Source organism: Mastomys coucha, unplaced genomic scaffold (genome assembly GCF_008632895.1).
Source record: "Mastomys coucha isolate ucsf_1 unplaced genomic scaffold, UCSF_Mcou_1 pScaffold20, whole genome shotgun sequence".
NCBI classification, from domain to species: Eukaryota; Metazoa; Chordata; class Mammalia; order Rodentia; family Muridae; genus Mastomys; species Mastomys coucha.
Window position 1 is genome coordinate 50255673 of NW_022196903.1, and position 17300 is coordinate 50272972.

The following is a 17300-nucleotide window of genomic DNA, read 5'->3' on the forward strand; positions in this document are numbered from 1 at the left end:
GAGCTCTTCCCTCTGTGCGGTGTGAGCTCTTCCCTCTGTGCGGTGCGAGCTCTTCCCTCTGTGCGGTGTGAGTCTCGGGATGTGGCAGGGCTCCCTTCAGGTTGGAGACCTCTGGGCCGTGCTACTCTATTCCTTGTCTCTGTCTACTGCCTGCCTTTCTTTTCTAACTAGTTCTTAAAAGAGGGATTGAGTGGTGGTGGGACATGTCTTTAATCCCAGAGGCAGAAGCAGACAGATCTCTGTGAGTTTGAGGCCAGCCTGGTCTATAGAATGAGTTCCAGGATAGCCAGGGCTACCCAGAGAAACCCTGTCTAGAAAAATAAAACAAAAATACAACAAGCAAACATCCAAAATCATATATGTGTATATCTACATCTATATCTATCTATCTATCTATCTATCTATCTATCTATCTATCTATACACATATATATGTACATAAACACATATATAATATAATATATATACATATACATGTATATTGGTTATATAGGTGGATGGAGTCAACATACTTGCACACATATATACACACACATATATGTACATACACACATATATACAATATATACATATACATACACACATATATATACATGTATATATATATATGTATATGTGTGTATACATATCAGTTATATAGGTGGATGGAGTCACATACTTGCAGCCCCAGCACTCAAGAGGCTACAGCAGGAGGATACAAAGTTAGAGGGCAGCCTGAACCATATGGTTAGACCCCATTTCCCAAACTAAGTCAAATCATACAACCAAACAAACAAAAGAATATATTATTTGCCCAAAGCAAAGCAGACCAGCCAACAGAACTAGGTTGCTTGTCCCTGCATCTGCACTACACAGCTGTGCACAGGCACTCTTTGGGACCATTTAGAATGTTTCTGGACAATAGTTCCAGGTCACAATATGAGGTAGCTCTGCCTGAGGTGACATGTCCGTATAAAAGGTTTACAAGCATGACTGAGACACAAAATGCATGAAGAAGGACGAGGGGCTCAGCTTCCTCTCTCAGACCTGTGCCTTTCTCTCACACAGTGACTGTACCTGTAACACTGCACTCTGAGAGCAAGACAGAACATTTATTCTCACTTTAGCTTTGAAGCAGTTCCTTTCTGTCTGCAGTCCTTGAAGGTAGAGTCTGGTAGTCTCTCGAGTGGAGGATGACAGGGCTGGGTTGGGCCTGAGAGGGTGGACTTGAGTACTCTTGAGTCTGCTCTCCTCCTGGAAGCTAGCCCCTTTACCTGTTTGCCTTTGTTTGGCCCACTGAGGCTATTCACTTACTTAGCTTTTCTCCCTTTAAAGCATTTCTTTTTAAGCTGTAGGAGGAGAGCCATACTCTTAGAAGTGCCTGTGTTGGGCGTGCAGCCAACTGAGCTTTGATCTAGCTGAAAGTACAGGGCAGACTCTGATCATGGAGGCAGTCTTGTTTATACTGCACAAGACATTTCAGAGCTACCAGAGCCTCAGAAATCACCAGGAACTGCTGGTGGAGATGATGTGGCCCTGCCCAGGAAGAGCAGGCTTCTGCCCATGGCTGTGCAGATTGAAGGATGGAGTCAAGAAGCCCTGACATCCAAAGCCTGTGGGCTATGCAGCTCTTGAAGCTTTTCTGATGAAAGTGACTCATGTTTGGAGACAAAGCAACACAGTGCTCGGCCTTCAGAACCCCTCTCGGAAGGAAGGCTTTTTGGCAGTTCCCAGAAGCCATTTGAAGTATATGCACATGTGTATTGGAAGGAAGGGGCCCTCTCTGCTGCTGGCTTGGATGATGATTTGGACAATGAAAAGGAAGTAAAGGATGGGAAGAGAAGCGCAGAGAGAGTTTGAGAGCAGGAGATATGGGGTACAGAAGCGACAGCACATTCTTGGAGACGATCAGCCGTCCCTTCTGTAGCCTTTCATTCTGGGTTAGGTGCCTTTGAAGCCCCCTGCAGGCATAGGTGAGGCTCTTTGCTGAAGGTAGGCTGTGCTGAGTGGAGGACATCTTTCCTCTTTGGAAGGCAGAACTGGATGGGACAAAAGAGAGAGGCGCCCTCCCATAGAAGTATGTGAACTCCAAGAGATATAGGGGAGAGTTCTGTGATGGGCCCTGAAAGGTCCCTAACAGTGGCCCTTAGACTAGACTTTGAAGGGTGGCCCTGCTCTCACCCAAGGAAGACATGAAGGAACTCCACAAGTAGAGGCAATTATGAGAGTAAGAGAGGCTACCTAGAGGAGCAGGGCCCGAGGGAAGTGGGCGTCAGAACAGGGCTGGATCAGGCAGGCAGAGAGGATTCTGAATGATGTGCTAAGGTTTGGACCAAATCACTGGGAGTGCTTGCTGAAGATCCGGGTTGTGAATTGGGCTGTGTAGACTTGACATAGGATGGATTTCAATGTAGGAACCCCAGAAAGGGGCTGCTGAACTCTTGAAAGAGGCAGGGCAGGGTGGTGAGGCTCTTTTGTCCCTAGTCAGCCCTTGGAGTATTTGAAGAAACGCTCATGGGCCACCCTAACAGGCCGCTTCCCTGATCATTCTTTGCCCAGGTTCTTACCCCAGCATATTCACAATTGTGTTTGAGGTGCTTCGTCTTTTTATCTGGGCTGGGTTCACTTGGAGAACAGAATGGTACCTTCCTCAGCCTCTCTGTTCCACACTGTCCCATCCCATCCCTTCTTTAGTGAATTAGCAATGGGTGTTTAAGTAGAGCATTTCATAACATCAGGCCTGGTGATGCAGACCTGTAATTCTAGCTTCTTGGAAGTCTAGGCAAGAGGATTACCATGAGTTCAAGGCCACCCTGAGTTACAGAGTGAGTTCAAAGTCAGGGCAACCCTATCTCAAAGCATCAGCACTGTGCCTCTTGTTCTCTTTGGATCCCACTTGAAGGGAAATGTGACTCTCCTCCCCTCCCTTCCCTTCCCCTTCCCTTCTCCTCCCCTTCCCTCCCTCCCTCCCTCCATCCCTCCTTCCCTCCCTCCCTCCCTCCATCCCTCCCTCCCTCCTTCCCTCCCTTCCTCTCGCATGCGCTCTCTCGCTCTCCACCCACGTACACCCCCTTCCCCAGGATATTTCTTTTCCCTTTCAAATGGTATATGAGATGGAAAAGCAAACCCTAGCTTGTGTTCAGACATTCACGTATGGCCGTAAAAATAGCATTCTCGATTCACTGGTGCTGGCGTGTGCAGACAGTTTGGTGTCCTGGCCAGCATGTGGTTCCTCCGTGCTTTGTTTTTCCCTTTCATGGCGGTCTCGCCACATCTGCCCTGAGGCCTGCTATGTGGTCCTGAACCAACTCCCTGCGTTGGGCCAGGTCCTCCCTGCAGAAGCCAAGGGGGGCTGTCTGCTCTTCAGCTCACCACCTCCCCATATGTGTTATGGGGTCCTGCTTCCTAGACACCTATCCTCCATCCCAGACTTGGACCCCTCCCTCACTTCCATCCAATAAACCAAATGAGCTTAAATACTCTCCTCTGTATGCCCCCCTCCACCTCCTGCTGACCCAAACATTGCAAGGAGCACTTTAAGGCTGGTAGCGTCACTTAGGTTGCTCTGCCAGGTACACTGGGTCCTCCGATGCCTGTGGTGGGATTAGCCACACATCTCTGCTCTTACCATGTATCTTTACAAAGTCTGCCTGTCAGCATGTTCTTCTTCCTTTCTGCCCTTATTTCCCTTCAGCCCTCTCTATCTTAGGCATGAGCTGCATCTGGTCCCGTGCAGTTTGGGGCATTGCTTGGTGTACATGTGTCTTTATTTGCCATCTCATTTGATTTCTTCCTTTTCCTACCCAGCACCATGTCTCTAAAATCCATTCACATTGCTGCATGAACATCTGGTTTCCATTTCTGGTTATTTTTGTAAGTCTATGGTCACAGGGTAACGTTTCCAGAGATACAAACTAAGAAAGGTCTCATTTAAATCTAGCGTCTTACTTAAAGTTCAGCCTTAGTAAAATATTCTTTGACAGTTTCATACATGTACAGAACAAATTTTAGTCATTTTTACCCTGCTTGCCATCTCTCATCCCCCACAACTGCCCCCCACCCACTGAAACCTTTTCTAACAGCCCATACCCCCACTTTCATGTCTTACCTTTTATTCAGTGGGTGAGATTTCCCTGTGTGGTGGCTGGTTCTCCCTATGGGTAAGGAGATTGTTGAGTGAGGTACAAGTGGGCAGCTGTCCTGGGCACTGAAGTTACCGTCTGTGCCCTTCCACCAATGCCAGACCCACCCTGGCACTCTGTCTGGGGAGTGTGTGCTCAGCTTTTCCAGCATGCTTACCCAGGGGGCCTTCTCTTGGGGTCCTTTAAGCATTCTAGTGTATGTTTCACCAAACAGGGGCAGGGTGGAGGATCTTGCTAGCTAAGGTGTCATAGGTTGTTGCTGCCACCACTGCAGACTCTGCCAGGGTTCACTTTCAGCCTCAATCATCCCAGCTGTGCGAGGATAGTCCTGGAGTCCCTTCTGGATGGAGGCCCAGGGGAGTTGAGGTACCAGTTGGCTTACAGTCAGCTTGGCTGGTGTCCTGCCACTTTCTCTCTGCCCAGCGTGGGGCAGTTACATCACTGCCTAGACCTTACACCTTGTAGTAAGTGGGAGCAGGAATAATCAAGCTCTCAAAAGGCCAAGTTGGGGTTGGGTGGCTCAACTCAAATATTCAATAAATAATAGTGATGATTGTAAGAAGTTACTATTATTTTTACACAAACCTGACTCCTCTAATGCTGACCTCTTGTCATGTGTCCCTGTGGGGACAGACTTGTGCCTCCTGCCCATCTTTTTAAAGAATGTGTCAGCGCTGGGCCTGGCTGAGTTTAATTCACTCTGTCCACCTGTGGCACAGTGAAGGTGGGGTGGTGTTCAGGAGCGGGCCCCTCTTTGCTTTCTTTCCTGGTTGGGGAGCCCTGGGGCCTGACATAGAGGTTGGCATCCAGGCTGAGGCCCTTAACCAAGTTTCTCCAAACTCCTCAGTGTGTTGGTGGTCTAGGTGACTCCTGTTCCCTTTCCCTTGAGACAGACCATGGCCTTGTTTTCTTTCAGAGGATGTTGAGGATGAACTGATAAAAGAAGACATTGTCTTGTGTCCACCTCCTTCAATGCTCAAACTTCATACTTTGTCAAAGCCAATTGACCTCTCACTGGCTAAGGTAGGTGTCGATGCTGGGGCTCAGGCTTAGGGAGTCCACGTTGCACATACCTTATGCTGACGGCACAACTTTGATGATTTTGACTCAGGGCTTCTTTCTTGTAATCCCCTGGCCACTGTGAAGGTGGGAACTTTGATGTGATGTGTAAGGAACCTGATCCTAGAGTCAGGAAGACTATTTTAGTCCTGGCTGCTCTCCTACCTCCTTGAAACAAAGGGGTGGGGGTGGGGCTGGGGCTGGGTTTTCTCTTTTAGATGCTGTAGGACCCTGCTCTTTGATGGCCCAGAGCTGCTCCTCCTGCAGCAGTGTGACATTGATGAGGTAGTATCCTGTGAGACTGGCTGTGTGCCTACACTGACTTCATGCAGTGACTCTGGGCAGCTGCAGAGCTAGAAGGACACAGAAGGCTGGCAATTCTTCAGCATAACAAGGTTTGAACATGTGGCCTCCTAGATGGGCCCATGGCAGCAGGACACAGGCTCTCTGGCTTATGGTCTCATTGTCAGAGTCCCTGTGTTCCTCAGGACCCTCAATTGCTAGGATGACTTATTCCTTCTTTGACTACATCAGCCGTTCAGCCAGGATTCAGAAGAAAATCTAGGAGCTCCTAGAAATGCAGCCAACTTCTCCTTGTTCCATCGACATGTGTCCACTTAGCACATAGATCATGATATAAAGATTTATTTTAGAGACTGGGTGGTGGTGGCGCACGCCTTTAATCCCAGCACTTTGGAGGCAGAGGCAGGTGGATTTCTGAGTTTGAGGCCAGCCTGGTCTACAGAGTGAGTTCCAGGACAGCCAGGGTTACACAGAGAAACCCTGTCTTGAAAAAACCAAGACCAAAAAAAAAAAAAAAAAAAAAGATTTATTTCAGAGTCCATTTCTTTCTTTCTTTCTTTCTTTCTTTCTTTCTTTCTTTCTTTCTTTCTTTCTTTCTTTCTTTTTTTTTGTTCCCCTATGCTCCCTGTCCAGCTTTTGAAGCTATAAAGGGCCAGGCACATGGAAGAGAACCCAGAGTCAGCCACCCATGCTCTGACAATCCATAGCCATGGCTGTGGTCCTCTGCACAAGGCACTTCCACTTGGTGCTAAGCCCTAGGAGGCACCCAGAGACTGCCCAGCAAGATGTCCCAACCAATCATAGATGGGAGAGGATGAACTCCAGGTTCTGCATTGTTAAACACACTGGTGCCCCAAAACTGTCCCTGTGTCAAAACTGGCTAAGAGGATAACAACAGAGTTTACTCAGAAGACCCAAGTCTGTAGTTTTTAGGCTGTTGTAAATACACCCCAAGCAATTCATCGTTGCACTTGGCACAGGAGGGGAACCGAGCCCTGATGGATGAATTCATTTATCCGATGTGCTGGGAGCCACATTTGATGATGACATAGACAAATGTTTCTGTCATAGAGATTCCTTGTCCTAAAGGAAGAGATGAAAGAATTGATTATAGTGGACAGTGATCCATAGGTCCACAGGGGGAGTCTGACCTTAAGAGCAGCCTTCAGAGAGGGGCTGGAGATCAGCTTGTTGGTGCTAGTGCCTTCTTGAGAGTATCAGAGTATCCCCCCACCATTGTAAAAGTGTGACCATCACGGGGTGTCAGAGAGTGGGGCCTATCAGCTTGTAGCATTGGTATCACACACTGTCCTCTGAAATCTAGAGTTGTTGGAGAATTGGAAGGATGGAGACATGGCTTGGGAGGTGATAGGAAGCCCTGTGGATGGTAGCCTTTTCCGTAAGATTTAAAGTGAGATCCTTACAGGTGGCATCCTAGAAAGAATTCTATTTTTTTTTTCAAAAAGCTAGATAATATGCTTTTGACTTTGTTCTGGGTTATGGTCTCTGTTGCAATTACTCATGCCTGTCATATCTGTTGTTGTGATATAGAAGTAGCCAGAGTAATATAAACAATGCCCATTGTTGTATGCTAATAAAATTTTATTTACAAAACCAGGTAGGTGCCAGATTTTGTTTATGGACTATAGTTTGCCAACTTTGTGCCAGAGTTATAGTTCTGAAACCTTGCTGCAAAGTTGAATCATTTGGGGCAGGTTAAAATCTGATAATGGAGATAAAATCTGATAAGGCAGAAAACCATGGCTTTCATTCTTCTCTCTCTCTCTCTCTCTCTCTCTCTCTCTCTTTCTCTCTCTTTCTCTCTCTCTTTCTCACACACATACACACACACACACACACACAAAACAACAACAAAAACCAAACAAACCTATGGATACCTGGCTCTCATCCTCAGGAATGTGGATTGATTGATTGACTTGGCCCATCATCAGGATTATTTTTAAATGTCTCTAGAGATAGTTTTAATGTGAGGTCAGGTTGGAAACTTACAGTCTTTCTGATGGAGGATCTGAGAATCTCCCTGAAGCCAAAGTTTTATATTTCAAGGTCTGTGTAAGGAAACTCTTGGCCCATGTTAGCATGGGCTGGTGTGGTTTACAAATGTTCCAGAGGTAAGACCCTTAAGGTCAGGTTTACCTTCCTCAAATATGATAAGAATGGGCTTGCAAAATAGAGACCACTGCCAGAAAATGCACTTCCTTCTAGAACCCAAGACCAACTCCTGCTGAGCCTGTGCTGCAAGCCTTGTTATTGTTCATTTTATAACCAGCCAATAAAATGCTTTTCCTTCCCAGGAGATAAAGACCCTTCTGTTCGGCTCTACCTTTTGCTGCTTCAGTGAAGAATGGAAACTTCAGAACTTTTCCTTCAATGATATTGCTTCGTTAAAATACGGCATTGTGCAGAACAAGGCAGGTTGCTCTTGGGGTCTCCAGGGACCTTTCTTCTGGGTTGTCCTGCACAAAGCAGGGACATCATTCATGTGGTGACCTCTGAGAGCACCAGTGGGGTGATCTGGCCAACCACATGGTACAGGCAATTAAGATGGGGCTGGTAGAGCTCAAAGAGCCACTGTGATCCTTGCTGGTCACACTCCATTCTAGTCACACTCACTTCCTGGAGCAGGATGAGGCCTAGGAGTCTGCATATAGACAGGTCACCTGGCTGAAGGGCCCCTATGGCCTGGGCTAGAGGCTGCTGGGTGGAATGGATGGCTTCCTGGGGCCATTTTCATAGTAGTGACATGTGTCTTTCTCTGCAGGGTGGTCCCTGTGGAGTTCTGGCAGTTGTTCAAGGCTGTGTGCTTCAGAAACTCCTGTTTGAAGGAGATAACAGAACCAACTCTAATCTGTAAGTCAGTGTTATCTTCCCTTCCCGAAGCTTCTTTAGAGTGTCCAGAGTAAATAAGCAAGCGTGGGTGTTCCCTGATATTCCCATCATCTCCTGAAGGTTAAGAAGGGCAAGAGTGAAGGCAGCTAGGAAGCGGGTTTCCTGCTGACTGGGTTAAATGGATGTGGTACTTTTGGCTCTAGGAGCAGGCAAGGATGGTGAGTCACATTTTGCTCCACATGGCAAGTGACCAAAGACAGCCTTGTAAATGTACTGCCTCCTCAGACCCCTTGCTCATCCCCATGCACTTGCTGACCCTCTGACTAGGCCCAAGTCTTTCTCCCTCCCTGCGTATCTCTTCTCTATCAACAGCCAGAACTGCGCGTTCCAGCTAACTCTACTGTGCATGACTTTCTCCATGCTGTGACCATGCACTTTCTGTTTCACACACAAAGTGTGTGTACCTAGGCACCCCTGTTCATCTACACGTAGTCAACACTCCTAGGGACACCTCTGGACAATGAGAGAAGCCAGTGCTTTCTCTCCCTCCTCCCACCAGAGGTGCCAACCAAGAGGCTTGAGATTGGCTATTGATTTCTGATGAAGCCAACAGTACCTCTGACATCCAGAAGCACTTGACACTCCTGATGAACTCAGGACCTGCTGAATCGGGGACCCCTGCAAGTCTCAGCAGGGCCCTTGCCTGTCTGCCTTCTTAGCTTGGAGAGTAAATCATAGGGCTGCACTAGTGGTACCCTTCCCTTCGTGGCTGCTGGAACTGAACAACGGGAGAGCCAGACAAAAAGATGGGTGGTGATGGGGTCATGCATGTTGTCAAGGGTGGGAGAGCAGGCTTCCTGCATGGACATTTGAATCTCACTGATATCTGCAGAAGGAGGGAAGCTTCTTACTCCCCTCCACACATATCCACATCATAACTTTTGTTCCTCTTAAGTTTTCCTGCCTCTCGCCATATACCCTCAAATTCTTTCTCTGTGTGCCCAAGTGGTTCTACTGGCCCCTTTTAACACGTTGTGATGAAGGCCTTCCCTGACCCTCATGCCCTGCCTCTAATTACTCCACCACTCACTGTGCTCCCATTCATTGGTGCAGTTAGGTGTCTATATCTGCCTCCTCCCTGGGACACACCCCCCATGAGAACAGGGACTTTCCTGAGCTGCCTGGTCCACAGGCTGGTTCCTGGAGTCCAGCACAGAGCCCAGTCCACAGGAGAGGCCCTAAGGATTTTTGTTGAATGAGTGCATGAAGAATGAATGAGTTGTTCAGACAAACAGGGAGGGGAGGCAGAATGGTATTCCCATAAAGAGAACAAGATGTGCAAAGGCCCTAGGACAGGGAGAAGAACAGAGTTTGCTTGAGGTGGCCAGGGATGGAGTAAGGCCAGAAGGGCCTCTGGACTCTTGGGAGTACTGGAAGATTTGAGTAAGCTTTGACCATGGCCCCTGTGAGTGATGTCTCATGACTCATGTCAGCCCAAAGCTCTTTCAGGCACTCTTTAGATCCCTGGATTCATGCATAGATGGCTTCCCTGTTGTTGGAATGCTGTGTTGAAGTTGTTTGCCGAATGGGATGCTGCTCAGGACATCTTAGTTTCTTGTAGTTCACAGGAGAAGGAAGCCAGAACTTTGAAGGCAGGAAGTCACCAGGTTGGAGCCCAGGGTGACTCTGAGTCAAAAGAAAACCCTACGACATGGTGGAAAGTGATATTCCTCCTACCCCCACCTCCAGTCATGGCCTGTCATTGTTCAGCATCCATCAAGCATTGTCTAGGCCTACTCTGTGCACCGCTACACAGGCAGCATTACCCGCTCTGCTAGAGAGAGGAGCAGGAAGCAATGTGGCCTCGGCCTAGAGCACTTGTGTGCTGGGACCTGGAGAAAGAAACTGGGTTCACCCGGACAACAACCTAGAGGGTAGGGCAGGGCAGGCCCGCTGATATGTGGGACCTGGGTCAGGCTGGATACTGGGGCTCTGGGCACACATCTGGGAAGAGGATGCAAGTTGCTATTGGGGTTTATGTGATGTAAGGATTGTGTTCTGTGTGGGAGCTGTAGTGTCGGGGCATCTGTAGTATGGGGGAAAGCTGTGTTGTATTTGGGGCAGTGTTATATTTTTGAATTACTACATGTAGGTTGCATTTCATGAGAAGCTGTGTTGTGTATATGTGTAAGTTGTATTATGTACATGTATTACATTGAGGGAGTTGTACTGTGTGGAGATTGTATTTGTATGGGAATTGTGTAATGTAGAAAAGTTGCATTGTATGTAGGATTGTATTGCATGTGTGAATTTTGTTTTATGGAATAATTGTACTCTGTTTGGAGGATATGTTATGTGTGTGATTGTGTTGGATGTGAGGGTTATGCTATGTGTGAGTTGTGTTTCATGGCTGTGTTGTGAGTTATTAGAAGGTTGTATTGTATGTGGTTTGTGCTGTATATGGATTATGTTGGGTTGTGTGCAGCTTGTGTTATATGTTGAAGTGTTGTGTTGGAGGTATTTGGGTAGGTTCTGCTATTTGAGTAGGTCTTGGTTTTAGAAGGTTGTGTTGTGTGTCAGTTGTGTTATGTCGGTGAGTTATACTCTGGGGTGGGTGATGTCATGTATGTGGGTTACGCTGTGTTCTCAGAGTAGGTTATGCTGTGTGTAGTTTGCATAGTGAGTGTGATACTGTGTATGTAGGGTCTGTCTGTGGAAGATGATAGTGCTTTCTTTGGGCCTGGTAGCTCTGGATGTGCTCATTATTCCTCTGCATCCCACATCCCCCTGGTCCTCAGGCTAAGTGCACAGGATGTTCCTTCCTACTCAGTGAGAGGGGAGCATGAACTTTTGGCTGAGCTCTGTGAGGTCCAAGGAAGCCCAGGGAGAAACGGTGGAGGAGTGAGCTAGCTCTAAGAGTCCCTAAGACCTTCCCAGCTGGCCAGCATGGGCTGTTCCTGGTCAGAAGGCTATAGGTAAGTGAACCGATGTACTCTGCAGTCTCCCACCAAGAAGTGGTGCCAGCTGCCTTAGGCAGACCACTAGGAAAGGAGAGGAGAGCCATGGGGACACAGCTTAGGCCAATGCTCATACAAGGACAGAGCAAGCGGCTGTTCTGGGACAGGAGGAAAGGAGGAGCAAGTGCCATTTGCAGTTTGTGCCTCTGCCTTGCTAGTGTTCTGCGGGTGGAAGGCTACAGTAGGTATCCTTGTACAGTGGGTGCCATGTGCCCTTAGGGAGGGGAGAGTCTGTGCTAGGGCTGATGCTGCAGAGAACACGGCAGCTGGCCAGGACCTGGCTTACTGTGGTGGTGGTGGTGGAGGAGGTGGTGGTGGTGGAGGTGGTGGTGGTGGTGGTGGTGGTGGAGGTGGTGGTGGTGGTGACCTCACATCTCCGAGTTAGTAAAGTTAGTAAACTCTTTCTCTGGTTGCAGTCCTTGAGAAAATGCAAACAGAGACTTTTGAAAGACCTTCCAGGACCATGCAAGTGAGTGGGCTCATTGTACTCAGCCCATCACAGTACAGATGGGGAAACTGAGGCATCACAGATGTATCGATGCTAGCTCAGGGTCACAGTACCATTGCTAAGCCAAACCGGCCTGTGACATCTTGCCTGTCATAGCATATTGTTGCACTCTAGAAGCAGTTGGGAGGAGAGATGGCAGGAGATGCTGAGGCTGCTGGAGTTTGAAATAGCCAGTGGATGCTCCAGTACCCTCTCTGTTTACAAAGCACTTCTCAATAGAGCCTCTCTTTCCCTGGTTTACTAAAACTAGTGCAGACAACTACTACGCTGTATTTGGTGTGTACAATCGTGTGTGTGTGTGTGTGTGTGTGTGTGGTGTGATATAGTTTTGTCTGTTTTAGATGGTGCTCCTGGGCTGTGCATGCTAGGTCCATTTTCATTCTAAAATTGCCCAGCTTAAGAAGAGTAAGGTTGGGGTGGAGATGAAGACAAGCTCCTCTTCTGACCTTGGGATTGGGATGCATCTCAGGATGCTCTGGTGGCCCAAGGATCTTCCTCATGTCCAGAGCTCCTGGGCTGGGTTCTTGCACAGTGGGTCTAAAGGATCCAGAGAAAGGGACAAAGTTCTAAGAGAGCAGAGCTGAGGGTGGGTGGCTCTTTCAGGGAAGCCAGGCAGAAATAAATGCCTCTTGGCAAGGCCGTGTGTTTTCTGTATGGCTGTCTGGCCTCATTACAACTCAGCCCATCAGGCTGGCAGCTGCCTCGCCTCAGTCAGTCCGACAAAGCCAGGCGGCAGGATACAGTGTTTTTCCACTGGACAAGAGGAACTGTGCTGCTTGGCTCATCCCCTCCATAAACCCCAAGAGAGCCCTGGGGCTGGAAGGGCCTTTAGAGGCTGGCAGGAATGAGGAGAGGGGATGAGGGGAGTCCGGGCCATTGGCCTTGCACTCTACTTCCCTTCTGAAGTTGTGGGACTTGAGGTACATAGAAGGAACACTTGCCTCTGGATCTCCAGATCCAGGGTCCCCATAGCCCTCCTTCCATCCAGTCCTCTACTCTCCCTCAGAGGGGCAGAAATGAGGGAACCGTGGCCTGCACATACTGCCAGCTTTATCCAGACCTTTCTATAGGCTTAGTCCACATGGGTACATCTTCAGGGAAATGTGCAAATCGTCTTGAGCTAATTAAGGCGGAAGTGACTCTTCTCTGAACAGGCATAGGGTAGGTAGCTTCCCACCCAACCCTCCCTAAGCACTTCAGCCTACACCTCTGGAGGAATTAGACCCTTGAACAAAACTTCTGGTGTAAAAGCCTGGCCGGGGTCCAGATTCCTGGTGGGGACGTGACATGTGTGTCTGCTATCTAGGCCAAAAGGATCTTCTCTGTCACCAAGGGGTCACCCGTTAAGCCTTTGCTCAGATAATGGTGAGGCTTTTGTCCTGGATATGAGACAGATACAGGTAACCCATCTTTTTGTTGTCACCTTTGGGACAAGTGCATGTCTGTGTGTGTGTGCGTGCGTGCAGGTGGGAGTGTGTGAGTGTGACACAGAGCCCTGACAGCTCTGGATAACCTAAGCAACAGAACAGTAAGACTGGGGAGCGGTGGGGCTCCCTGTCCCCTGGGGGTCAGATACTGACCCCAGACCTCTTGATGGCTGGTCATTGCATTCTCAATGATCCTGTTTTATCTAGAAAATGAGAGTTCAAGAAACCATTCATCAGAAAGATGGGAGAAGGCCAGGATAAGGTGGGGAGCTGCAGACACGGCTAACTGCAAGGTGACACAGAGCAAGGATTGTAGAAACAGGCCAGCTCAGAGAGGCAATGCTGCAGGCAGTGCCAGTGGGACCAGGGAGGGACTGGCCCAGGATCATGCTGTCTTGATTGTGTCACAAGATGCTGGACATTTGGGCTGCAAGGCAGGCAGCAGGTCCTCAAACCATGGTTAGTTAGCCCCACCTTCCCATTTTGCCTTTTCTCTTTCTTCCCTGTGACTTGGATAAATCACTTCATTCCCAAGACTTAGTCCTTCATTTTTAAAGGAGATGCCATAGTGCTGAACTCATGGGTGGTTTAACAGTTTCACATATGGAGTATGTATCATCAGTGCCCAGTACTTGCTAAGGTCTCCCATGCTAGTTTTTAAAATCTTGAAAACGGAGGATGGGGAGAGGGCTCAGTGGTTTAGAGTACCAAAGGACCCAGGTTCAATTCCCAGCACCCACATGACAGCTTACAACCGTCTATAACCCCAGTTCCAGGGGATCTGGCACCCTCATGTATACATAAATGCAGGCAAAACAACAATGCACATGAAAAGCTTCCCCAATGTCACAGCTTCTGAGCAAGGATTGCTTGATTGTGTCATTTCCTTGGAGTGCTCAATTGGGGTCCCTTTTCTCCTGGACTGTTGTAGCTTTCTCAGCCATAGGTGCACCAGACAGTGTGCTCTGTTCAAGCAGGCTTTTACGTATCCCCTAGCAGTTTGAAAGTTTTCATCTGGGTGGAGGAATGGGAAGAGGCCCCACCTCAGACATCCTGGTGAATGTGTACTGTGGACCAGAGGTGGTCTAGGAGAGAATAAAACTCACGGTGGGAGGGGAGTGACTGTAACTGTTCAGTGGAGCACCGTGATTCAGGCAGCCACGAGACGCAGGGCCCACAACAGTAGGCTATAGCTGTCATCTGGAGAGCCACGACACCCGTTTGTAGTTTCTGAATTCAACCCATCTGTGCCACCCGGGTCTCTTTGTCCCTGGCATGGCCTCTCCTGAAAAAAGTTTTTTTCAGTGTTATTTTCCTAGCAAGTGCTGACTGACCTGGGTTGGTGCTCCTAGCAGCTTAGGCTATCCGGTTTGGCGATGATATGGTCCCTATTTCCTGTGAGGAATATGGCAGGCTTCCTGAGTCTGAGGAGGCATCAGGCGGTCACTGGCTTATTTTCTTCCAGGCTGAGCCTCATTGCTTGTCCTGCTGCCTCTACAGCCTTGCCAATGTCAGGAGCTCCATGTGGGTAGGTGTCAGGTGAACCCCTGTCTGTGGATGTGGTCCATGTGGTGACAGTTGTGTTGGAGCCAGGGACTGAAAACTCCCCTCAACCTCAGGGACGAGGCTCATGTGAAGTGTCTTGTTTCAGGCTCCCAACACTGAGGGGAGTTCACTGTCATTTTCAGTTTCTCCATGGGGAAACTGAGGCGTCACTGCGTCTTGTTAACCTTTTATTTTAAAGTAATTAGGTTTTAATTTAAAATAACAGCCTGGCTGTGGATGTATGGCTCTATGTCCCACCATGATAGCTATTTACTGGTGTCCTGGCTTCTCTCCTCTTGCCTTGGCGGTATGTGTGGTGGGGGTAGGGGGGTAGAATCCTGCATTCTCTTCATCACACATCTCAGTGTGGAGGGCAAGCGAAAACCTGGAGTTCTCCTGTGTGCATTCCTTTGCCCTACCCACAGCAGGTCTTCATCTCTTTGGTTAGGAAGAGACTCAAGCCAGCCTCTTAAGAGTGTAGGGGAGATCCGCAGAGCATAGAGGAAAGCCAAGGAACATAGCACAGGGAGCCCTGGAAATGTCAAGTGGAAAGAAGCGGCTATATTTGGCCACTGCCTTCCTCCCTCTTATTCTTGCCGTGCCCCAGGAACCTCTTAGTCACCATTTTTATTGCAGAATGGCTCAGCATCTTTAGATGTGGTGCCTGGCTGAGCTTCCCAAAGTTACCCTGTGCCTACATGTTGCTGCTCTGTGTCCTGCCTCGCTCTTTGACCTTCTTCTCCTGTGCCTCCCTCCAGGTCCATCCTAGTGGCCTTTTCTCTAGGAAATCTGCCAGCCCCATTTTGTCCTATGCTTTCCATGAATCTCACAGCTTCTCAAAGGGTTCACATGTACCTGGAGCTCAAAGGTCTGAGGAGGGGCAGTCCCCATCACAGAATGGCCACTGCTGCAAGTCACATACTTGTTTCCATTGGCAGCATGGTAGCATCCATAAGGCCACCCCAAGGACCTGGCTCCTGGTAACTTATGTTCTCATATGCCCCTAGCTGATGGGACTGTGTGGAGGAACTACCTAGACATGTCCCATAGGGTGCACCTGTGTTGCTCTGTGTTGTCATAAACCTAAACATGTCCCCTTTTCCCATCAGCCGGCTGCAGCCCTCAGACGCCCAGAGGACTCGCTGCCTTGCCCTGGCCATTGCCGACATCCTGTGGCGAGCTGGAGGCAAAGAACAAGCCGTGGTAGCACTGTAAGTGGTTCTGGGGGCTATGTTGCATTTAATGCCCAACTTGTCCTGGTCTAGCTTCTGGCTGAGGCTGTCCTGGTCTGTATGCTGGGCAGCTGGGCTCTGCCGATTTCTAAACTCCAGGCTCATGTAGCAGGGTGTGCTCCTGCCTGCCTGCCACACAGGACTTGGAAAGCACAGGAGAAAGCCTGTGACTCAGTTCCCCTTAGTGTTTTCCTCACCCTGGGGCCACAGGCTGACTCAACAGTGTGTACCACCATCCAAGACCCCAAAGCATACTCTACCCGTGCCACCAGAACCTCATTACGATGAGGATGAGATAGAGAGGTGAGCTGCAGAGGATGTGGCCCAGCCCCTGGATTCTGTTACTATGACGACCATCAGCTCATCCCAGACATCTCCATCCTGCCCTGCAGTCTTACAGGTCATCTTCTGGATCTTTAGCCTCACCCCTAGAGTAGAGTCATCACTGCCTAGCTCTGTGGCTAAGCTTTGGGGAAGGAAGTGGTTTCGGGATTAGTTTGATGATTTTAGCATCGTGCTTAAGAGAGGGGGCTCTCTGAGGCAGACTCTCAAAGCCATTGCTTGTTAGATGTGGAACCTTGGGACTTGACCTCACCTCCCCGTGCCCCATTTGTTGACTTGTTTAGAAAATGGGGTGATAATAATGATGACTTAATGGTTGTGAGAACTAAATGAGTAAGTATAAATAAATGATATGTCTTAGATATAATAACATCAGTATGAATCATTTATTAATGTAAATAGATGGTGGACGATAAATGTGATATGCTTCTGGCAGTATCTGGGCATCACAGCAGTTGTGGGTTGGGTTGTCGGCTACTGCTACCTGCCTTTGGTACCCTACGCCAGGTAACTAATTAACCTTGGCACCTGCCTACTTGGCAGCTCTAAGGGTAGAGGGTTCAAGAGCTTATGGAACAAAAGCCCAGAGAAGAAAATGATGTGTCCCCAGCCACATTAGAAGCTGGTGGCAAGTGGGTCCCACACCCAGATCCTACTGTTAGTCAGAGCTGCCCTGGGCTACACTCCCATTTTTGTTGCTGGGGGAGTCTCTGTGGTTGGGGAGGCTTCTAAGAGGATGGCTGGAATCCTTGCCCTGGATGAAGATAGTGGCAAGCCAGCAGTCCTTCCTCTGCAGATGTATTTGCCAACTGTAAGGGAGAATCAGGCCTCCTCCTGCCAGACATGGGCGTGGTTGTTCCAAGCTCACCCACCACTCTCTTTTTCCATGCCCTGGAC

At 48.8% G+C, this 17300-nt stretch overlaps 1 protein-coding gene across 1 annotated transcript in view; it reads left to right on the plus strand.

Annotated features, from left to right (window-relative positions):
- Mindy4 (MINDY lysine 48 deubiquitinase 4) overlaps positions 1–17300 on the plus strand; it is a 115518-nt gene that overhangs the window by 52551 nt on the left and 45667 nt on the right. The window contains exons 7-10 of the mRNA XM_031381992.1: positions 5037–5143; positions 7798–7914; positions 8265–8353; positions 15939–16040. Of these exons, the coding sequence (XP_031237852.1) occupies positions 5037–5143; positions 7798–7914; positions 8265–8353; positions 15939–16040 (415 nt within the window). The remainder of the gene's footprint in view (positions 1–5036; positions 5144–7797; positions 7915–8264; positions 8354–15938; positions 16041–17300) is intronic.